The sequence below is a fragment of the Sander lucioperca genome, chromosome 14 (genome assembly GCF_008315115.2).
Source record: "Sander lucioperca isolate FBNREF2018 chromosome 14, SLUC_FBN_1.2, whole genome shotgun sequence".
Taxonomy (NCBI): domain Eukaryota; kingdom Metazoa; phylum Chordata; class Actinopteri; order Perciformes; family Percidae; genus Sander; species Sander lucioperca.
Window position 1 is genome coordinate 5,346,480 of NC_050186.1, and position 25,191 is coordinate 5,371,670.

Sequence of the window (25,191 nt, forward strand, 5' to 3'; positions counted from 1 at the left end):
CTGTTCAGTACAGAAAGGATGTTGTGTCTACACTTTGTTCCAGTCTATTTCTCACAAAGTACTAGTGGTGGCAGATAAATGCTGTTCCTCCAAAAGAAGGAATGTGAAGTTTCATAAGGATAAACTAATTATTAACCAATAGTAAAGACCAAAATAGCCTACTTGTTTTAATATGCCAATTGATACAAAATATGATATGAAACATACACATCTTCCAGTGAGGGGTTGTTAGGCAGATTGTACTTCACACAACACATATGCCTAGGCTACTATCTCGTGAGTTCAAAGTAAATACAATACAATAACTGAGCTGAGATTTACTTGTATTTTAATAGACTCTGTGTTGACCAGATAACACAATGCTATGACAGGGGTAGCACTTTCTTGGAAAAGAAAAGAAAAAATCCGGTGGGCGGGGGTACAAAAGTAAATCTGCACCGCCCAGGCAGCACACAAAGTTTACAAAGTCCTGACATCGTTGCATCGCTGAATGCGACCGCCGCATCCTCGCCCGTGGATTATAAAGTTTAGGCTACTTCAGAAGAAAGCCACCCTACCTAAAAAGTAAGTTTTGTGAGTCATAACTTTGTTTTCACTTTCGTAGGGATGTGTGGTCTATTTGATTTCCTTGACAGCCTAGAGGTTTTTAAGTCAATGTAGCCATTCTCTTAACCCTCGAGCAGTCCGTGTTATGTCTGTTTTGAAATGATTAGCCGATGCTAATGTCAAATAAAGGTAGAAAGTGCTAAATATTAGCGTTGTGAAAACAAATAGTCGTATGAGAGGGGTCTGCTTTTCACATCACTATTTTGCGTCATTAATTCCATCATTAGTTAGTTTATTAGTGGAGTTAATTACTTGTGTTTCCCCAATTAAGCTTATTTTATTTATTTGTAAAGTACACTTTTAGTAATTATATTGCGATTTAAAGACATTTTTTTTCTCTTGCAGTAAGAAGTGCAGGGAAATAACGTGACTGTTTTCCTTTGGAAGTGCGTAAACAGTTTACACAGGTTCTTCCTTTCCCTCTATATGAATCATATAACAAGAGCAGTCTCCTTCTTATCTGATCTCGGCATTGTGATATTATTTAAAGAAAGCGATGCCGTAGTGCTTCCTGAAACAGTCGACCAGAAGTTAGTGACCACTAGATAACCCTTGGGTTCAGACCCTCATTGTGCAACAGGAAGGCGGTCAGAAATATTATGGGATTGTCTCAGGAGGAAAATCCTGTCATCCTACTGAAGGCATTTAAGACATTTAATTAACATTCCATCCACTGTCAGTGTTGAATAGGTTGTGAGTAAATGACCAATGCTCTTTCTCAATGATGTTGTTGGAATTGAATCAAATGGCTTATAGTTAATATTTATGTTCAATCATCAATACTTACCTTTTCATGACAGTCTTGGATAACAGGAGATAGATCTGATATATACACTATCATTGTTTTACCATTGTATGCTGAGTATGAGAGTGCATGAGATTGGCAGTGATCCTTATCAACAGTCTCATCTCCTCATTGATTCCCGGCTTCTTTCTTTCCTGACCTTTCAAGCTTTAAAGACTGGAATTGTCTGCAACTCCGCTGCCACAGTCATTGCTGCTCTGCCGCTAGACAAGGACACTTCAACCTCTGCCTGAGTGTCTTCACAACCCAGAGCCCCCTACTCAGCTTCTACCAACACAAACTCAAACATAAACTTAACGGAGATGGAGGGTCAGGTGGCGCGGTTTGCCCTTCTTCTGTGCATCACTGTTGCAGCCTCTGGTAAGTGTACCAGCTGATATTCACTGTTTTCAGCATTTAGATCTTATGTTACTGGGTTTCATGCTAAAACATGCTTTATTGAAAAGTGTATAACCTTATACAATAGTCCATATGCCAATGGATTTAGTGGCTTTTGAGCCTCCTTGGCTCATTTCTGTCCACCTGAAGTTCAAAGGCAGATATTAATTTGACATAATTTAGTTCTGAAGAGTTATTTGCTCTGGTGTTTTTTCTTGCATGCTAAATCAGGATTAAACAACCAGTCTGTAGTGAGAGGTTATGTGCCAAATAGTTCTTTTGGCTTGAATGATGGTTTATCCTTACAACAACTCAGAGATTATCAGAGATAAATATGATGAAATGAGAGCTAAATTCAAAACCTATACAACTCTAAATGGTATTGAGACAATTGAACCAATAAGTCATTTTGGGATACATTTCTTTGGGTATTTGTTGAGATTTTAGTGATAAGAATATTTCATTCAAGGACAGTCCAGGCACAAGAAATAAGAAAACATGTAGGGCGCTTATAGATTTAATGTGATCCTCTGCTGTTGGCCCCCTCTAGCATTCCCTCCTCTGGTTGCCTGTGGCTGCCCATATCAAATTCAAACATGTAATCCCTACAAGGTGGCAAATGGATCTGAAACCTTCCCAGTGCCCTCAGGCCATAATCCAGCCTCACACTCTTACCAGTGCTCTGCATTGCTGCTTCGGTGTGTTTGGGTCTCATTTCCCTGCAGTAATCTGGCATTTGGGATGGCCACACATGACTTTCAATAATAAACCAATTCATTAATTAACAATTAATAGATCTTTTTGATTATTATTCCCTTTTTGTGGAAATATCTTCAATATAATGTTCCAAATCCACCTAATTAAAAACAACAACATACAAATAAAATTTGCATAATGTCAGGCAATTTTAGTTAAATATGTTTTCCAGTAAGAATATATAGTTTTAAATCTTTTGGAGATTAACTAATCTTTTCATTCTTATTAAAGTTATACTTTATAGTTTTAGATGAACTGCGCCACTATCTGAGAGTACTAAATTGTTACAAATTAAAACTACAAAAAAATTATATACACTCTGTGTTACAAGCAGCAATTTTCCTCAGATTCTAAATGCCAGCAAAGAAAGCATAATGCACCCTGCTGTTATGTAATATAGTTTTAACGGTCAACTAAATAATGTTGTCCATATTCATTTTTCAGTGATGCACTTAAAGGTGAAACAAACACTTAGGTGCTAAACAACGTTTTCCTCACACTGTGTCATAAACCTATACCAGAAAAATAAACTGGCATTTTCAACTTGCTATTAAAATAAGGCAAATTGGCCCTGGCAAGAATACATCACTGTTAAGATTATGTGCCAGAAAAACAAGCCTGTTTGCTGAATCTGCCTTCACTGCTGACCTACTGTATGACAAATCACAACATTGCCACAAGTGCTAAACACCCTCTCAGCAGGGGTGCGGATGGCATGGATACAGAGGTATTTTTTGGCCAACTGGCAGACCTGCGGAGAGGTGACCTCATGTAGCTTCCACCGCAGGGGATGATTCTCACTGTCTGCTGGTGGAGTCTGCAAGGAGCTGTTTAGCTCAGCATTAATTGCCTCTGTGACACAGTCCTGAATTTGCTATCATTTTCTTTCTTTCTTGCAAGAGGTTCCAAGGATTTTCTTCTTTCCTCCTCTTATTGTTTTTGGCTACAGCAGCATTAGGAGAAGACCCAGAGGGATAATTAAAACATTAATGTGACATGTACGAGTTCCTCTATCTCAGGCATTGTTTATTTGTCATTATATAGTCCAGTTTTGTCATATTAATTTGTCATTTTCTCTGACATTGTCTCCTGGGCTTAGTACTCTGTTGTTGTTGATCAGATGAAGCACAAACATCAGGTGTGACTCACTAAGGCCAAGAGTATAATCCATAGGAAATCAAATTTGCACGTTCCTAGACTGAGTAAGGTGCTTCAAAATCAAACAGCACATATATATTTACTGGGATTTGAGGTGTGTTTGTTTAATAGCATCCTCACCAGCTGCAAGTCATTGTGATTGAGATTTCTGAAGTATGGTTTCAATATACAGCAGCTATTGTGCTCACAGTTAAAGTAACCCAAACCATATCCACTGTACAACTATAGATAACCTACATACATAATTTATATATGATATATACATAACCTTGCTAAGTGACCCAGTAAAGCCAGAGAAAGATGTCTAATGCTTTGGCTATACTTGGCTATACTCGGGCCTCCGTAGATGACGCGCGCTAAGAGCATGCACGGAGACGTTTATGTTCAAAGCATTGTTTGTTGCAGTATTCTCCGAAACACTAGAGGGCGTACAAACAAAATAATCTGTGAATAAGCAAGAAGTAGTAAAGACACACAGAGCAGAAGCAAAGGAAAGCAGGCTGCCTGGCAACAGTAGTAAACACATCCATGATAAACACAGACGTACTGCGAAACGTTACAATTATCTACTCTAATCATTAACATGACTGTCGTTTATCTCTAAGTCGAAACTACTGTCTGGTTCTAACACTGTAAGAACACTCTCCATGAAGCCTTCTTTTTTTATCTTTGACAAAGCAATCTGTCATGTTTTCCCACACTCTCCAGCAAAATGCTTCTTCTTTTCCCAGTGTGGTGTCTCTCTCTGACCACATATTTAAGGCTGTTTGACTCCCAAACATGAAGAATCGATGTTTGTAGAGTCGAACATGCTCAGCCAATCTTCCCAGCCGACCATGTTAAACTGAAAGCCCAGCACGCGCCGATTTACAAAAATTTAGAGGTGAGAGATCACACTGGTCTTAGTTTCCCTACACTGCCTCCCTGTGAGGTTAATTGTGTTTAAAATGTTGCGGTTTGTTTTTAAGGCCTTACATGGTCCAGCCTACGGGTTTATCTCTGAGCTCCTGTGGTGCCACAATTCGTCTAAATCCCTTTTAGTTATTTAACTGGGGTATTTGTTTGTGCCAAGATCATCCAGCATTTGCAATAGTGGAATTAATTCTTCCTCTATGTTTGATCAACTTCCTTTTTAATAAAACATGTCAAAGAAGTACCTTTCTCCCAGGCTTCTAACTGTATTGCCTGTTTTCATTTTTTGTTTCATCGTTACTCTTTTTTAAAAATCTTGTTTATTTCAGTCTGTTTTTCCACTGATTCTAGGCAGTTGCTCTTGTAACTGTGTTGTTGAGAGGCATTTAACAAATGTATTTCACTTTGCACCTTTCTTTATGGATGTGCTAACATCTGCCTCAGACACGGCAATGTACATAATTTACTTCTAAATATATTTGTATATATCTCTTGAAGAGTAACTGCAGAGTAACTGTCTTTTACTAGACCTTCTCTGCCTGGTAATGCCCATGTTTTCCAATTCCCACACCCTCAGTTTGTAACAGAGCCTCTCTGGGTTAAATGGTGTCTCCAAATCAAAGCTGAATAACCCTGATGACATCATCAGGGTTATTTTATCACACTTGACAAAGCCCCAGAGACACAAGACACCTTATATATACAACTGCTTTCACAGGCTATTTAGTACCCCCCATGATGCGTAAACTGATCTTCATGTGTAAAGTCGGTGGAGTGTCCCTTTTTTTTTTAAAGGGTTTTAAATCCTAGAATATTAGCATATACAGTGTGTATTTTTCCTTGCTAGCATTGCTAGGCTGATTGGCCTTTTAAAGGACATCAAGAAATGGAAGTTCTCCGATTATGTCTGCTTAGCTGCTTATTAGATGAAGGTTGGTTGTATACATTACATTACATGTCATTTAGCTGACACTTTTATCCAAAGCGACTTACAATTGCTATATATCAGAGGTTGCATGCCTCTGGAGCAACTAGGGGTTAAGTGTCTTGCTCAGGGACACATTGGTTGATGTGGGAATCAAACCCAGATCTCCCACACCAAAGGCACCAGACCACTTTAAACTCGTAAGCACAATAACCGACACAGACATTTATCTATGCATCTGACTGAAGTCTTTGTATTTAGTTATTTTATCCACTGTATGCCTGACGTTTCCTGACAGGGAAGTTGTGTTGAATATGCACCTTTCTGCAACAATTTTCCCAGTGGGAGCCAGGCATCATGATGTTAACTGCCAGACCTCCTGCTGCATTTCTGCCTACCCCAGAGTCTCCCTCCACGGGCTGAAGGAAAAGCACAAAAGTGATTAGCGAGCCACTGGAGAAGGAGGGAGGGCCGTCTGAAAATGAATCGTAAAGAGGGAAAGAGAGCCAGACAGACAGACAGAGATAACATAATTCATAAAGACTGATTCATGGAGACAGTAAGGGAGTGGGGGGAGGGGTCAAATTTATGTGACTGTCAAATAGCAGATAAGTGGTTGAGAGGAAAGATGTGGGGAAAGCGAAGTAAATAGGGGATTAAAAAACACAGATAGGAAAAAGGACAAGACAGAGATAAAGTCTGGGAGATATGGAGACCCAGTTATGTGATAAGTTGTGAAAATAAAAGACGATGAGTAATTGGACAAAAGAGAAAGGAGGGGGGAAAAAAAAGAGAAATGGGGTATCAGGGATTTAAAAAGAAGAATTGGAAAGAGATGACAGGTTTCTCGGACGGCATGCTCTAGTAGAATAAACTGAAAGCAATGGGAAAAAAAAGTCATGTTAAAAATGGCGTTGAGAGTCAAAACAGTCCACATCCCCTGTTTTACTGTAGTGAGCCAGCTCTGCCTGCAGTCAGACTGGGTGGCAGGGAGACGCGACCACTTGTCGCTGCCTCAGACCGATTTCAATCTCCTTCCATGTTATGCCCCTCCCAAATAACAATCCATTTTTGACTGCCTTGCTTTTCCTCTGTTTGAAAACAGAATGCAGTGTGAGAGAGCCTCACTAATGCTATGTTCCTCTCTTTCTGTTTGTTCCCACATGATTTTCACCAGCTAACACTTGACTGTTTATCAAGATGGTTCTAGCATACAGTGTGGTTATATTTGTGGGATCCCAAAAGAAAAAAATACAAGTGAATGGTATGTAATGTAAGTCTGTTTTCAGTTTTAAGTGACTTTATGCACGACATATGATGCTACAGGTGAATTTGTTTCAGTGTTTGATATTCGCTTTCTGTTTTTGAAAATAAATCTGGAAAATGTATCCGTATTTATATTTTTGAATAACAGAGAAAAGGTGAATCATGCAATCTTTAATTTTATTACCATACTATACTTATTATAATTAAAAATAATGCTATATTATTACTCTGAAGGACTCTGGCTAATCTGCAGCACATTTAGCAGCTCTTTTTTGTTATCCCTCCATTTTTGCTTTCACTTTCTATTACCAGAAACACGTTAGGCTGTCTTTGCCTTGGGAGAACAGATGTTTTGGGGGAAACATCTGAAAAAGCTGAACTCGATAACCCTTTATGCTGTAAACAGTGAATGGTCTTTACTTTTGTCTTACATAACTGGGTCCCTGTTATTCTAAATGGCACTCCAGCATTGAGAGTTTGAATGAAGAGGTTAGAAAGCTATAATGCTCATCATTATAGATCATTATGGTTTTTGCTGCATCTTGTCTGAATTTCTCCTCAACATTGTCACTGTGTGACTACAGGGTCTTGCGCCCTATGGCTCAATGCTGTTCATTATGCAGTTGCATGAGCGCTGAATGGCTCATTAGTAGTGGCCGAGATAAACGCCTCGTCAGCATGGCGACCACTTATGCTCACATCAACATGCCTGCTGTCTGCGCAGATAAGGCATGGCATTACGTACTGTTATCTCTAGGTCTGTCTACCCATGGTCAACCCTGGGGTCTGCACAAACACATGAAATGTACCTGGACAGAAGTTGGAGGGAAAAACTCACTCACCTACGACTTTAAGTCAAAGGTGCTCAAAGTAGGGAGGGCTTCCAATCTCTGGCAAAACAAGAAGGAATTTCACATCATATGTCTTAATTTACTTAAACCTTTATTCACTAGTGATGTTAATTAATGAGGGTACTGTTATGGGGCAGAATCGGCCCCTTAATCTGTCCCTGGCAGAATAGCTACAAACAAAATATTCTCAGCTAGAATGTCAGCTCAAATGCTTCATGTAACGTTTTTGCATGGTCAAAGAGCTTTTGCTTTGAACTTTTCTCTTGGCCTAAAGGAAATTGCACCAAACAAAGCATTTTAGAGAATGTTAATGCAATTTTAGTACTTTTTTCCGTAAGAGAACATACTAGTTATGCATACCCTGATTTCCAAAGTGGTCAGTGCTGTTCAGTGTGCAGTTGAGTATTTTGTAATGGCAGAACCTCTTGATTCAAGCACTGGGTGGGTAGTTTTCCTGTTGATTCAGGTGCCACTCTGGTCAGTCTGTATTTAGAGACCTGTGTGTGTGTGTGTGTGTGTGTGTGTGTGTGTGTGTGTGTGTGTGTGTGTGTGTGTGTCTGTCTATATTTGTGGGGTCCAAAAACCGGGGAATACAGTATACTTGTGGGGTCTGCACAGCCTTGTGGGGCCCAAAATGCTGGACCCCTGCTGTTTGAGGGTTAAGACTGGGTTTTAGGATTAGGGTTAGAATTAGGTTGTGGTTAGGGTTAGGGTAAGGGTTAAGGTTAGGCATTTAGTTGTGATGGTTTAGGTTAGGGTAAGGGGCTAGGGAATGCATTATGTCAATGACGGGTCCCTGCAAAGATAGTGAAACGTGTGTGTGTGTGTGTGTGTGTGTGTGTGAGAACCCTCTATGGCTTTGGACACTGTATTTTTCATTTGCTCGTATTTCTGGGATATGTTAGAAAGCAGAATATGACTCAAGGAAAAGCCTTGGGACATCTGACAGATTATTTTAATCTGCTCATGTACTGTAACTACAAAAAATCCAGCAGTCAAACTCTGGATACTTAATAATCTTCTCACAGATGCTGAAGGAAACAAAGTTACACTTGTCAAACAACTCTCCCAGTCCAGACACTTCCATTAGTTAAATAGTGAAAATGAAATCATAAACCCGAAGCTGTCTCAGATCTCTGTGAGATAATTCAAAAACATTTATGTTCTTTAAGGCCCATATAAATTTAAAGATATCTTTATGCATACAATTGCAATCTTTGAACTACAGAGAACAATACCATTGGGTGTTTCTCAACTGATCATGAAAGAAAATATGCTTTTTTTTTTTACTGATGTCAACAAACCTTTTAACAGCATCAAAAAATCCTGATCCTGCATAATGCATTTTTTGAGGTTTGTCTTTCTTTTTCTTTCGTTTACACTTGGATCATGGATTGTACTTTTTGAATTCTCACTTTTAATATGTTTAATAAATAACAGAGCCTTCATTACTATGCCACCCTTGTAACGGAAAGCATTAATATTTACTGGCAAAAATCAGTCAAGAAAGACGAGCTAATCTCTGTTGGTTCTTCACGAAGCATATGTTGGGCAAAGCTACATCAATCTTGAATGATTGGGAGCAACCACTGTGCAATGAATCTCTAAAGCTTCAATATGCTTTGGTTGCACGCAGTTAGCATGAAACTTGCTAAATTAGTCTGTCTATCCACCAATTAACACTCAGATGATTAATTGTGTTTTGCTAGTGCTCTTTCAGTGTATTGGGAAGGAAAAACTAACTGTATAAGTGAATGGAAAATACGTACTATACCCAGTAACTGATGGTGTCTGGAATATAACAGATTGCCTGGAAGAAAATATGAGCATCAACATAAAAATGATGGCTTTTTTTCATGCCTGCAGCTGCTGCTTGCTTACAAAGAACAACAATCCATATGACCAAATTTATCTGCATCTAATCATATGGAATGTCTTAATTTTTAGCAGCAGACATGGCATAAAGTTAGTGTGTGAACAACAGAGGAAGTGAGTCGTAGACCTTTTATATGCCACTGTTGGACTTGTTGTTCCGCTGGCTTCCGACAACGATGAGACGACGGACGAATGGCTCCCAGTGGTGTAAACAGAGCTAGTGTGAAGACAGGCTGTCTCCAGACCCGCTATCACATCCTCAGTTCCTCCGCAGCGAACATTGGACACAGGACTTGGCACACAGGCACACACAAAAAGTCTTAAGCCATTAAACTGACAAGACTAATCAGTAAATTTTTGGATAGAATTCCATGACTTGGGAGAGGGAGGTGAGATGGTCAGGAAGCTTGTATTTTGTATGGAGTGTGTAATGTGTAATATGCAGGGGTGAGAGGCCAGGGGACAGTGCAGGCCCCTGCAGAGCACTGATAAGGGCTTGTTTACCTTCCTGTGGATGGTCAGACCTCAATCTGCTGTTGCGGAAACGCTGGGACAATAGGTGTGTGTGTGTGTGTGTGTGTGTGTGTGTGTGTGTGTGTGTGTGTGTGTGTAGTCAAGAGAAACTTGAGCCAGCCTTGAAGCTCCCCTCTCCGACTAACTCTGATAGGACTGCTGACCCCTCTCTCCCCCTTCCCCATCATGACTTCGTCGCCCGACCCTGGACACAAACAGTTTACTCTACCCCGAGGGACCAAGGGAGACAGTTGGTCTTGACGTTGTCTGCTGTCAGGGTTTCCCCTACGGTTTCCCCCCCTCTTTTGCAGCTAAACTCTAGGCAAATAGCTGATGCTCTTTTCCACAGTGACTTACAATGAGGGAAGGCATGAAAGACAGGCCATGACATCAAGTCTGCCTGCTTGCTTGCCCGAGGTGAGTGAAAAGGCAGCTTGTTATTGGGCCACAGGTACTCAATTCCCTGAATCTAAATCATCATTTAGTTAAGGTGTGATAGAAATGTAAAATTCAAAGCCTTGCCACTGCCTGTCAGTACTCTGCAATGTCGGCACAGCGCGGATGCTCAAAGTTAAGGCAACAGTGTTACAGACGGGCAGGCAGATGTTTAATTTTCTGGCAGACGTAGCCAGCTAACAGAGACAGCACTGGCAGTAGCACTAATGGCAAACGTTGTCCACCATTTCCACCGAATCAACCATTTTCAAGTATGCTCTTATTTTTCGTAACAACAAAAAACACTTTAAATATAGAAAACACAACCTCAGTAAATTACAGCAAACAATCTCAGCAAAAAAACTGTTGGTTCAACATTTATTTGAATCCATCAAATCAAATTGTTTGTGGAGAAATGGACTTTTTCCAAGAAGTGACTTTTGGCAGGTTTCCAATCTTCCCTCCTATTATTATTATTATTATTATTATTATTATTATTATTATTATTATTATTATTATTATTATTATTACCCCTATAACCACCTATAAGTCATTTTTATTTCTGCTGACCAATGAGATGCTGGCACAGAATATGTTCAAAACAAGAAGTGAGAATCTAGTCAGTCTGATACAGTAACAGTGGAAAAAAATAACTGCATCTCTACATGCTTCTGCTTTTTGTGCAGTTATGGACAGTCAGGAGCAACAGTGTGGTATTTCCAGGACATATGATGTGACTTCATATATAAGTCACTTGTATGGTGAATTAGTGCTCATGTAAATGAGTGGAGCAACAACAATTTCATCTCCTCACTAAAGGCGTTCTGTCATCACTCCTCTCTCAGCCTCTCTAGGTTTTCTGCTTGCAGCCCTACCCTTTCTCTCCACTCACAAGAGAAAACTCCAGTTTGGTTGGATGGGTCTGAACAGATATATTTTTCTTATCACTATAATGTTAACATAGTGTGTAACAATGAAGTGAATGTTACCCTAAAGTTGAATTATGGGCTGTAGCATTATGTAATGCTTGTGGGCTTGAGCCGTGAGTGCACTGCTCACGTACCCTACAATGCCTTTTTGACCTTGCTAATGCCTCAATGAGCTCCCAAATTATGACAACTTATTTCCTAGAGCATTTGTAACAATGTCATTTGGTCCACCAAACTTTGAAATGTACGTTTTCATTTTTTGCATTCACATAAGCTACTTAAATGTTTTCCAAGGATCGGCCAGTCAGTGAGTCATCGTGTTTCACGATTGTTTAAAAGACATGGTTTTAGAGAGATTGTTTTAGAGAAGTTTTGCGTACTGGCAGAGTTGTGTACAATATAACCATTGCTATGTGTTTGTCTTAAAACACTTCTGAGAAGAAAGATAAGTACAGTTTAGGGCTACTAAATTGCCTCAAAGTCTCCAGTAACGCCCAAGCACAGCCACCAGCCTCAGTTCAGCTATGGTGAGCGCTGCCTAATTATGTGGACAGTGAAACTTCATTAAGGTTTATTAATGTTAGCATGATAAAATATGTGCATAAAGCACAAAGTTAACTTGAAGTGGCCTACCTACAGCTAAATTAAATTTAAAGCTGATAAAGTACAACTGAAACCAAAAACGTACCGCAATCTGATGCATGTTGAACTAAACTTAACGAAGTAGGCCTATAGACTGATGGAAAAAGTTAATATCAAGCTGATCCTGAGATGCCCTAAAATGATCACAGTAGTGGTGTTGTCTTAATGGTACTATGTACAATTGAACACATGGAAAACGGATGTCTGTGATTTGGTGAACTATTCTCCTATCTTTTTATGGAATACCCTGGAGCTTAGGCAAGAAAGAGCAGATGGACCCTGGACATGTGAAGTTACCAGATAGGAGTTTTTGTTCTTCTTGTTAGCTGGGGCTCCAGGGTGCTGCAGACAACCAGGAAAATTCTGAGGGCAATTTAAAGTGCATCCTATTGTAAGTTACTCATTGCTCCCAGATTTTGGCACAGTCCACCAAAATGTGCTTTCTCCAAAAGCTGCTGCACTAACATCAAATTGGCCAGCATCAATTTTGGCTGCACACTCGCTGGTCTAATTTTGTATATGCATTCGATCAGTTTTCTATGATATGTGTAATATGTTTCCAGTTAAATAAAGGTGTCTATTAAGTCTGGTAATTTGGCCATATAGTTTTGTTAATGTGACAGTAATCTATTCAGGCGTACAAATTCATTGATACCCATTAATGGAATTTGCATTAAGAATTGACGCAAACTTAAGATCAAATCTGATTATAAGCACTTTTCATGAATTGAGCCAATTTTCTGTCCTCCCTAATGTTCCCTAATGTTTTCTACTCACATCTCCCCCTCATACCTAACATCTAAATGGAAATCATCAACATCCATAAACATGTCTTCTCATGGAATGGGAAATGGAGGGGACTGATATAAGTAGATGAAGAAGACAGGGAATGGAATGACTCTTCTATACCTCATTTACCAGCAAACCGCTTAACGAGGCCATTGGCATTTCCGGGGTCAAGAGGGCAAAATGAATGTTCTTCATATCGTATGGTGACTCGTAAAATGGAGACCAGTGACACATGCATACACACACAGACACACACACGCACGCACAGTCTTACGCAGTCAGTGTGATTTATACTAAGACCTCTCGGGCGACAGTCATGGGCCGTTGACTCTGTCACGGCAGAACAAGAGAGAAATAACTTTATGGATGTGGATGTTGAGCAACAGACATTAAAACAGAGGGCCAGAATAACAGGAAACCAGCCTTGACCTCTAGGGTGAGGGAAGAAAAAAGCGATGGCAAGGGAGCATTGATGGCTCTCCATCTTGATTTGTTGGAAAAGCTGCAGTCTAAAGCTGAGCAGATTAAGAACCAGTGAGGACATTCCACGTTCCAGGAATGTTACAGCCCCCCTCAGTCCCCTGATTAGTGACAAATGTGTCCTTGATTTGACCATAAAATACTATTAAATGGCAGTATTAAACGGCAGTATTAAAAAATAAGATTTGAATGGGACACAAACAATACAAATGTATAATTTTCAAAATGTTTAACAATAAAAAGCATCTCAGGTATTATGTGTGACAAGCTAATTCTAAAAAATACATAACTGTGATCAAATCTAAAATAATTTCTCATCAGCAGCTCTTTTCACATCAGTAATATCCGGAGATGTTATAAACAAATTAATGAATTGAACAATTGACTAAGAGTCCATAATACCAACCTGATTTCATTGGAGGGACAACAAAAACAGGAGAAAGAGCTGATAATGTAACATATTCGAGGGCCCTCTTTTCTTGCTGTTTTTCATTGCATTTATCACTTTCTCTCTCTGTCCATTATTCTCCTCCACTGCTAGTAATGACTTAGCCTCAACCAGGGTCTTTGATTAGTGCTACTTCTAAATAAGGCACATCCTGTTGGCCTTCCAAACTTTGCAATTTCCTTTTAACCCTTTCCTCGCGATTCCTCTTTCTTTCTCACCTCACTTGTTTTACTCCACGTCTCCTCTCTGAGGGATTGTGGCCTGCTGGGTAAACAGACCAAATACATCATAAAAGTCAGTGGAGCGGTATGTCATGCAACATTTGCTTACTAAATTAGTTATGATATAAGTCTTGCTCGCTTATATGCTTCAGCACCAGCTGTTTTGGGGGTGATTGAGGCATGCATAGTGGATGCTTAAGCGTATGTTGCTTATATTCATCTTACTGTAGATATGCTCATATAATGCTTAGGCGCAGGACTGAGTAGACTGATCCCATGAGAGCCCACTCCAGGTGGGTGTCTATAAGGCTTTGTCCTGAGGAGAAAATCCAAATTAGAGACTATGCTGTATTCAAAACTGCCCTCTACTAGCAGAACATACTTGGCCAAAATGTAACATGTAGTATGCGGTTGGCAAACAAAAGTTAAATCTTAATATGCTAAAAATACCTAAGTTGGGTACTGATTCGAAAAAAATCTCCAGTATGCATCGGACCAGTCCACCTTGCGTACTGTGTCCCACAATGCAAAGCGCTGGAAGGGTCACAAACAGCGGTTTACATCCCCTTTATATTAAACCAGAAACTAGCTTAGCCAGGCCTAACACACTGCAAAATAAATCAATTTAACAGTTTTATAGAGCATTCTACCGACGAATGCAGTATGTAGTAGGGCTGTACCTGACTCCAAATGTTATTAGTTGAATTGGATTTGGCTGTTCAATACGAATATTTGATTATTCTTTTTCCATTGGATTTGGCTGTTCATTATGAATATTTGATTATTCTTTTCTTCATATAGAGTATTAAGCAACGCTTTATTGAACTGCTAGATTTTTGAACGGGGTTCGGCGGGATGTTCAGGGTGACAAAGATGTTCACGTAATAAAGTAAACAAGCCAAGTTAGCCCTCCAAGCTAATACGTGCTAACTACTGTAGCGAGATAAAAACACTGAAGCTCCATATAGTAATAGTCTAAACCAGCATGAACCAGGACAGCTAAGACACTTTTATTAACTCCCAGTTTGCCAACTGCAGCACATATTGCCAACTTCACTTGCCCTTCACAATAAAAGCCCAACTTAAATTCACTCACAGCATTTCGCTAAGAGGCAACTCAGTAAAATATCTTACACCTGGAGCCTGACCGGGCAAGGCCTCACGTCCTCTGGGCAGCTGTCTGCTTCTCAAGACTCACCCATCGCTGACAACTTCACCGAGTGTACGGAACGAAGTAGGGTAATGTGCAGCATGAAAGCGAGGAGTGCTCAATCTGCAGCTACTTCAGGGGAACGAAATGTCCCCAGAAGTAGTTGCACACTGACAAAAAACTACTGCTCGACTTTAAGAATCTCAGTCGACTGAAGGGATAACCGACTGATGATTCATATATTTAACATTCAGGGGCCAGCCCTAGTATGTAGTATATACTGCATACTGCGTTCGTCAGTAGTATGTAGTAGATGTGCAAGAAAAGAGATCTCTGACTGAGTTGGAAAAGAAATCTGACCCTTTTCACTGTATGTTTGCATGAGAATATTTTGTCCCTGCCAACTTCTTCAGACAGGTTAGAGTAAGCGTGTGCATGTGCTTTCTCACTTTAATCTCACACAATAGAACACACACCCCAGAGCTCAGGTCAAACACCAGGCATTTATACCCAACCTCATCCATGACCGCACAGCCTCGGCTTGATTAATTCAGCCTCCAGAGACACGGATCCCCAGGTTAAACAGCAGGCTCATAGCAGAGAGCAGAGTGAGCAGGCTTGATGAATGACTGCAGCCTGGTATCCTGACACGTCTGATAAACGTGAACCGGCAGATTCGTTTTTAAACAATGTAGTCCTACCCTCACATTTAACATCCATACTCTGAGACCAGGGAAAAGCTTTCAGAATGACAAATAACAAACTTAGCCCCTTTCAGACAAGGAATCTGTAACATTGCTGCATTCATCTATCTTTTTAAATAATAGTCTTTATTTATGTGCTGTTCATTTGTGTGCTGTGCAAGTTCAAATATGACAGGATTGTTGTGGATAGAGCAATAATCTCGCACTACTTGGCATTTGACACGCAAGACTAGATATTGCAGGAATTTGCATATTAATGTTGGAGGCAAGAGATTATTTATTGGAACTTCATTATATGCTGCTGACACTGCATAACTATTTGTATTTGATTTCTTTCAGCCTCAAGTCAGACGTGTGATCCAATGAAGGTTGATGACAACCCATGGGTGTATGTGGGGGAGAGTCTGATTGGCTGTTGGACCAGCTTCATCAGAGAGGACAAGGCAGAGGTCCACATCCTTAACCTGAACTTTGCAGCCACGGTAAGCATGTCAAGGTCCTACAAATGAGATGCTGTGGAACGAGTGCAAATTATGTAAATGTGAAGACGTGAAAAATCTGCTCAACATTTTATCAGAATACAGCATAGAAGATCGGCATTAGAAATATAGGAAAGATCGGATAGGATAGAACAACACAATGTAATTATGCTAAATAAAACATCACATTCATTATTCATTTCACTTGTTTTCATTTTAAACAAATTGTATATCCGAATACAATACACATTTTCTATACTATAGGTCTGTCACTTTTTAAAAAATAATTCCAGTGCTGGTTCCATGGTATCAGAGTTTAGGATAGTCATCATGGTCATGTGACAAGGGCTGGGAAAATTGGCAGAACAGGCAGCCAAGTGACAGTACTCTAATCCAATGCAAACCACAATTGTCAGATTGACAGCACTCTAGCCGAATGGATTGGCGAGGGGGCACCAGGGACAATCATATTTCAGAGGAGGGTGGGTGCCCCGCGCCCCCAGTGCCCCCCCTGTGTCTTTGTCAGTGGACAGTACAATATGTCAAGTCCAGTCACACCTAAAAGGAAGAGGCAGTGTACTGGTCCATGCATTGCACACATGCTCACCTTGTATGCGTTATACACCTTTCAGATAATACAATGTCATTCACTGTTACAAACAAAGGGAATCAGTTTAAATTCACATTGGTAAAAGTATAGGTGTAAATAATAGAATTAATGATGGTTGAATTCCATTGAGCTACTTTGGTTTCAGGGTTTTGGTATTGTGCATGCTGGCTCACTGTCACACTGTCACAGCTTACTGGGAACAGAGCGATATGTCATTAGTTGAACCTGTCCTTTTCTTACTATAAGTCAAAATGTCTGCTGTGAAAAAGGGATATAAAAGCTTGTATGCTAAGACAACATGGATGACCTGGCAGAGATTGACTGATAGCTCTCCTCTGCATTTACAGAGGCTAATAGCAAACAAGAAGCAGCTGACTAGGCAGGTGAGTGGGTCATGTGATGAGCTGAGGCAGGACTGATGCTTGGCATGCAGGATAAAAATAGCCAATTTTAAAATCACCTAATGAGAGGTTAGTGTGCACAGATTAATCAGATAAACTGGAGTCAGAAGAGGCAAGAAGGAAGGACAAAGTAACACTGATTTTACTCAAGTCTGTTTACAGGTCTTAGGAGTACCACTGCATACGTATGAATATGAACATTTCTGGTTCTGCTGCATCAATTTTAATCCTTTAAAAATCTAGTCAGAAAATGATCTAGAAGTGCTATGCTAATTGATGCTATTTTAGCTATATTTTAGTTAATGTTATTGTTGTGCAAACTCTTACCCTACCCCTTGAATAAATGAGCACAAAAAAGTTGCATCCCACACTATAAAGTGTAAACACACACACTTGTATCAGCCAAATAACCAGCTAACACTTAACAGATGCCAGACGTAACCGAAAGATAGGGTTTCCCAACATTTTTACACTAAACCGACTTCTATGACAACCCAGCTCTGCAAGTTTGGCTGTGTGTTCCTTCCTTTTTCAGTTTAACAAACACACCGTAATTAGAGATAGTGTATTGTGTAAAACTTTAAGTGTAGGGAATGACACCGGAAAGAAACTCCAACTTTTAATCTGTATGTTTTTATTGCTGTGCCAGACTCCATTTTTCACTGTCCAACATTGTCGGTCAGCTCACATTAGTAATTTCTTTATCAGTGTGCTCTGGTTGTTTGCTTCTTCTGTTTGTTCTCTCTTAGAGTTCCTTGTGTAGTACTTTCACATAACTTGTGTTAAGCAACTGCTGTTTATTTATTGTCGCTTTTTATTTTTCACTCTGTTGGCCATTCTTTCTCATTTGGAAGTGATTATGAGCAGGGAAGCAGATGTGCTATTTGCAGTCTAGCTAAGGCACCATCAGAGGATGGTGCAATACAATGCCTGCCTGAATCCATCACCTCTGAAAAAATTAATAAAAGCACTCTAGCCTCTTTCCTTCAGTTGCTTCTAGGAAAGCTATAGAGAATCCTGTCATAATCTTTCTCTTAAGGGAAACCTTCACCAGTAAGATAATCTGGTTTACACAGAATGAGTGCTTTTCTTTCAGAATTAATTCTTTTGGATTTGATGTTTGAGAATACTGAAGTATAGTTTTTATGTTACATGAAGGGACATTGACATACATTATTTATCAATGAAGCTGGTTAGCCTCACAGATGCCCAGGTCTGTAAGATACAGTATATGTTTCCTTACTTCGTTCTGTTTTAAGTAAGTGTGCTAAAATTGAGCAAGCAGATAGAAAGACTCAAAGACTGGGTTATTGGCATAAATGTTGCTGAACTCTTTTGCCAAGTCTTTAGTCTCATTTAATGGACTGCGGAGTTGCAGCATATTTAATGGACTGGAAATCAGAAGAAAAAGCTGTTTGATGACAAAACAGATTTAAAGTAAATTAGGAGGGAAATGCTTCTCTCAGTCATCTTATTAGGCCTGAAGAGTAAAACCAGACACATTATGGTGTATGGCAGAATAAGAACATTTCATTGCAAAAAGAGTTTGTACAATAATGTTCTAAGTTGTCTTACAAAAAAAGTATAAATTAGTGTGGGGTTTTTGGGAGTTCACAAATGGAATTTGGCTCGGGATCTGTGTGTTGCAATGGACGTTTGCATATCCTGTTCTCTTGTGGGACTACGAGTGGACGTTTAATCAAATGAAAGAAGAAAGTAGACATAAGATCTACTAACACAGACCCCTTATCTGCTCTTGAATGTCTGTTTAAAACAGATTTTTCTTGTAAACACAGAGGAAGGGGAACATCTTCATCTCTTTCCAAACTGTCCAGTCAGATGGGAGGTTTGCTCTTGCCTCCCCCTTTCTTTGTCCTTTCAATTCTCTTATCACCTTCTTCCCCATCTCTTTTGTGTTTCATACTGATTTACAACCTGCCAGAGACAGTTGACTCTCACAGTTTGACCGCACAGAGAATTATAGAGGGAGCATCAAGGGGCTGCATAGGCCAGGAGAATTCATAGGGAGGAGCTGCTTGCACAGGGCCCATTGATGTCACACACTGGCTTGGGTAGTCATGGTCTTGGCACAAGGCCGAGACTACACCAACGGAGCCAATTCAAGTTAAGGGAGAGAGCCAAAAGAATAACTGGAAACTGCATCAGCAAAGGCCCTTCAAAAAAATGCTCTGTCGAAAAAAAGAAAAAAGTCTCAAAAGGAAAACAATTATATCTTGAAAGCGCAGGAAGAAATGTAGAAAGGTGAGTGATCAGGGTCTGCAGCAGTCATGATTCAGAGTTCAAAATGAAAGAATGAAAGTCACAAAAGGATGAAGGGGGGGAACTAGACAGAGAGACAATGGAGCTCATTAGAAAGGAGTATTTAAGGAAAGCACCCGCTGAGTTATCTCTGTATGAAGCACAATGAACTCCTGAGGAAATGCCATTCATTCATTTACTGGATGTACATGCCACGCGATTCAGGTAAAAAAAACAATTTGTATTTCTGGGAAGACATTGTGTTACAATTCAAAGTCTTAAACTCTATCTGTGATAAGTTGAGACTCATGTTATAATAACTCAGTCCCTCTTGTGTGTCTTCTGGACAATCAAGTTATATTCTTTTTATGATTTAAAAAAAAATGCACTGAAGATGGAAACCAACTGTCCTTTCAAAATGTTAAAACAACAACAAAAAGTAAGGCAACATGTCTTTTTAACATATGATAGTGACTCTGTTCATTCAGTAACAAATGTCACCACGTTTTCAACTAGGATTGCAGTTCCCCCTTTGGCCATTTAAAAAAAGAAAAAGAAAAGAAAAGACTGAACAGTGTGTGTGTGTGTGTGTGTGTGTGTGTGTGTGTGTGTGTGTGTGTGTGTGTGTGTGTGTGTGTGTGTGTGTGTGTGTGTGTGTGTGTGTGTGTGTGTCTTTCAAATGAATCTGTGTTTTGCTCATAGGCAATTTGTTGATGGTCTCCACAGACCTAATTTGTTTTTTACGGTACGGGTCTGAAAATTTCCATAGCTCAGGCCTGAGCTCTTTACAATTCTCTTGTCAATCAAGATGTTTCCAGATCAAGCTCTGGAAACATCAGGTAGCAAGTAAATTAATTTAATATTAAGGATTCACACTGTTTCCCCAGCATGCTCACTGTTTCCCCAGCAGGCCCAGCTCTAAAAACAATCTACCTTCAAATAAACAGAATAAAGTATTCAGTGTCAAAAGGCATCGCAGATGGATGAAAGCAGAAATTAGTATTTATGGATTTTAAATTCCCACAAAAGCCTCACATTGAAGGGATATTTCCAAGCGTTTTGAAAGCCTTAGTCATAAGTCATAAAACTGAACTGATTTCAAATTCATGACTCTTTTACTTTTCTAAACTCAATTATATTGGGGCCATTACAGAAGTAAAAGTAATTAGAACTAGGATTTATTGGCATTAAGTTGGTCTTGGAAAAAAACAAAACCCTCTAAACTCAGACTTATTATTCCACAGTGAAATGGTAGTCACCACCACTTACATCCATAAAACTCAGCAGTACCAGCTTTACCCTACGCACATGTGGAGCATGGTAATTAAGGCTGATTCATAGAGTGACTGCGGTGGTGATTAGCGAATCACATCACAATTGTGTTACCCTCAGCTGAAACTATGGCTAATGAGGTATTACATTGTGTTAAATTATTTTAAAGAGGTTTTATATACAGTATATAACTACCACCAGGATCAGCCACGTGTGGGAGGACACTGGGTTGCAAGTTATAAGTAATGCATACATTAATAATAATAGGACTACTGTGTCTAAAATAATTCTGAGTGACACGGTAGGTTTTATTATTAATGTTATAGCATGGTTGCACTATTCTTTTTCATGTTTTTATCATTCCTCCAGACTATTATCACACTAGTTTTAATGCTACAAAATACAGCATGAATTAAAAAAACAATGCAGCTCATTGCACATTGGGTAAATAAATGATTTAGTAGCTTTTAATTTACTGTTGACTTTTTCCCCTTGTTGACTTGCACTGCGAGGAGATGTATGAATAGAACCAAGCTACATTACCTCATTAATGTGTGTCAACACGAAGGCAGACAGCAAAGACAGCTTCCTGTCTCTCTACGAGCAGTGCTGAAATGACTGGCACTGCTTTTTCTGGAGAGTTGAATGTGTTGACATTTCATAGTTGCAAAAACAAGGATAATTGTCATATCCCCACTGATTTTTGCAATAGGGTAGAAATGGAATCAAACTTGTGTAGAATTAAACTGCAGTTGGAACTATTTTTAAACTTGGTGCCACAAGCAAAATGTCTCTCTACTCCGTCAACTTGAGGTCTGTTCATTTAATTATGCTCCATGACAGATAGGGAGGTTTGCAAATTGGGGAATAGCTATATCCTGTTTTATACAGAAAACCCACGCTGACTTGAAGGTAGGGTATTGGCAGATTTTCATTCTGTGCAAAAAGGTCATAATAATTACTGTTCATTTTGTTTGGGATCTATGGCTCAGAGTTCTCAAAACTTCTCAGGTCACACTTTATAAAATACTTAAATCACATAGTTATGTTTTTAATCTTTAATCTTGGCAGTAAACTATGAATCTCAGCAAATAATTCCATTTTAATGGAGCCTGTCGTGTGTTTCTAGTTAAATTTATGCCACTGAGCTGTATGAAAACAGTTAACGATGATGTAATGGGAGCAAGAGGCATTGTTTGAAGTATTCAAAACATTTCATAAAGTTTACATTTTTTTATTTTACTTTGTTTGTATAACACAGCACACACTCAGCATGGTACACTTGACAACGGACTTATTATAGGCAAAAAAGTAGTTCCCATATGGATGGCTTCACAGTGTGAGTGAATATTTAGGGCATTTGATTTCTTTGTCTTCCTAATCAGTCCCAGTCACAATCAGTCACAGAATTAGAAGTTGTTAACTCATTATTATGCTTAAGCAGCACTGAATTTACAGCTAAATAAGTGACACTGTAAACATTTAAATGTTCAGTTCAAAGTACATTTGGGTTTTAAAAGTAACTGAGTTGGAAAATATATATATATATATATATATATATTTTCCATCTTTGTCCTAATGCAAGTTTAAGTGCTCATATTATTCTCATTTTCAGGTTCATAATTGCATTTAGAGGTTATATCAGAATAGGTTTACATGGTTTAATTAAAAACAAAAAAACATATTTTTGTTGTACTGCACATTGCTGCAGCTCCTCTTTTCACCCTGTGTGTTGAGCTCTCCGCTAAAGTGAGGCACCTCACTTCTATTCCATCTTTGTTGGGAGTCGCACACGCGCAGTACCTAGGTAAGGACAACAAGCCAGTCAGAAGCAGAGTATGAGGGCGTGCCACGCTAGCAGCTAGGCGAGCATTATAACGTGTTACAAAGTGACGCACGTTTGTCACGGAAGTAAAGGCTGGATTACAACAGAGCTGTTTGGAGCAGTTTGTGAACAGTGTTTTCTGTTGGAGATGGAAAGTCCCTTTGGGGTGGACTTTGGGCTTTTTCACTTTGTAAACCTATAACATGCACAAAAAAGATATATATATATATATATATATATATATATATATAAAAAAACACAATAAAGGAAAGGGAAAAAGCCAAAAAGCATAATGTGAGCACTTTAACATTTTGATTAAATTCTTTTTTTTTCCCCACTCAGGAGTCCAAAATGTTCTCTCTCGAGATGACCAATGCCAAGCCAATGAACCTTATCCTCACATCGCCAGACACGGCATACGGTCTATACAACATCAACACCGATGTTAACATTTATGTGAGTAATGTCTCTTTGTTTTTTCACATCAACATTCAGGCTGTGCTACCACCTAGCATTTGTTTGGGGGCAGTGTGGGTGGATGTGTGCAGAGCTCTTAAAGGAAAATAAAATGCTGATCATGCAACATAACGTTAAATTTCATTCATGTGTTACTCTGTTCTCATGTGATTCCATTACTTGGCTTGCCATTGAAACAAAGGATTGTCTAACAAGTTCTAACTACTCATGAAAAATGTAGTTAGAAAAGTGTAAGTGGTTATTTCTTCAGTATTGTATAATTTCCAAATTTCTCCAGATGTACTTAGCTTCTGTCTAGTGCCAGCTGTTTTACATACAGTCAAACTGCCACATCTGTGCAGCTCTGGAGAGAGCAGCTTAAGAGAGACAATGAACCATGTTGGTTTTCCATATATTTTCCCTAGTTGCTGCTCTGCACCAGGCCATTTTTGAGTTTTTATTGCCCACACCATAAATTGGTAAGAGAACTTTTAGTGTCCAGCAACGAGAGGGGCTGATGGCATCGCCCTGTAAAATTAACGTTCTAATGAAACTGGAGATTCTGACTTTTACACACTGTCTGCAGATTATATCTCTGAATTAAATGCAGGGAGGCCAGGAAACAACTTTTATTCAGCTGCTTGAGTGTTTAATTAAATAGAGGAATAATACTGTTATGAGGAAAAGTGTTCCAGCAGTTGTCACAGTTTGGTCATTGTATTGTGTCAAATTGACATTGGCAATGAACCTAACGAGGTAAATCAAACATAACTATATTGTTATCAAAACAAACCAGTGATACCTTCCATTTGGTTTTGAAAGAAAAGTCTTAGGTCACAGTTTTTTATTACCAAACTAAACAGCCAGTCTTAAACAGGAAATTATATTCAGCAAGGACTGAGGTGTCCGAATATATGAAATTGCCTCAAACTGGACCATTCATTCTAAATATGTTACTGATGAAAGACCTAATTTCTTAATGAAAAATATTGATTAGTTTCAGTTGTGGTCGAGACGTGATGTATCTACAGTTGTTAAAGAACCCAAATCTTATCAGTCCCTGAAGTAAGCAGTTTTGGCCTCCTGTGCTGTTTTGTTGCACCAACTCCATATTACACATATTGGTGTCAGTTTCCTTTGTCAAAGTTGTACTTTTGCACAATGATTAATATGTTTTTGTAACCTTAGAGGCAGCCACTGGTGTCTGTCCATGTTAGTACAGCATGAGAGTTGAATTGAGATTTGAAACTTCCTTAAGAGGAAGAATCTCAATGAACATTTTATCAGCTTTATTTCTTTCCACAAACTGACAGTATCACCTGTGTAATCTTGGCTTGTTCGAAAAGGTCGTCTTGGGAATACTTGAGATGTTAAAGTCGGCTGCCTAACGGTAACCTTTAAAACATAAGAAGCTCCTAAATTCACATTGTGTCTATTGGACGTTGTAGCTGGTTGTTTGTCTTCCATGTTTTGCTCTCATGAGTGCTCATAAGTGCAAATCTGTTTGGCAGCTGACTCCCACATGAATGCATCACTTGTCAGAACCATCTCTTTTTAACCGCTTCAACACACAAAAATAATTTCACGCTGACAAAAAAGTAAAGATGAATTAATGTTTACTGTATGTCAATTGACTTTCACACTGACATTAATTAAAACTACTGGTAGACAGGTAAAAAAAGAACAAAAAAAAGCTAAGATATGCTTGAAAAATGGTCAGCAATTTGTACATCATTAGCAGCTACAGATAACAGGCTAACACGTGAAAAGAAATACATTAATAAATAAAATAAAAATCGTGGCTGACTAATCACAGTGATGAAATATTTACGGGAATGTCACCAGTTACTGATATGCTGACAGCAGTGTGATACAACATCCTGTATCATGTCCTGTCAAGAGCCTGCACAACATTGCCTGTGACTACAGGATGTTTTCGTGGGATGAGCAATATCACTGGGGCATAATAGTGTTTTACTGCAGATTGCAGTGTAAGAGAAACAGCATCTGTTCTGCGTCTGAGAAAGTACGTCACCAGCTTGACAG

The 25,191-nt window shown here is 39.2% G+C and overlaps 1 protein-coding gene across 4 annotated transcripts in view; it reads left to right on the top strand.

Annotated features, from left to right (window-relative positions):
* Nucleotides 1-448: 448 nt before the first annotated feature.
* eng (endoglin) overlaps nt 449-25,191 on the top strand; it is a 37,283-nt gene continuing 12,540 nt past the window's right edge. For 2 of the 4 annotated variants that reach the window (XM_031306569.2, XM_031306571.2), the window contains exons 1-4: nt 449-564; nt 1,559-1,771; nt 16,183-16,325; nt 23,032-23,145. In XM_031306569.2, coding sequence (XP_031162429.1) covers nt 1,714-1,771; nt 16,183-16,325; nt 23,032-23,145 — 315 coding nt within the window. In that variant the 5' untranslated portion in view covers nt 449-564; nt 1,559-1,713. Of the gene's footprint in view, nt 574-1,278; nt 1,300-1,558; nt 1,772-16,182; nt 16,326-23,031; nt 23,146-25,191 lie in introns of those variants that run through there. The other 2 variants (XM_031306570.2, XM_035991713.1) reach the window with 2 other exon arrangements.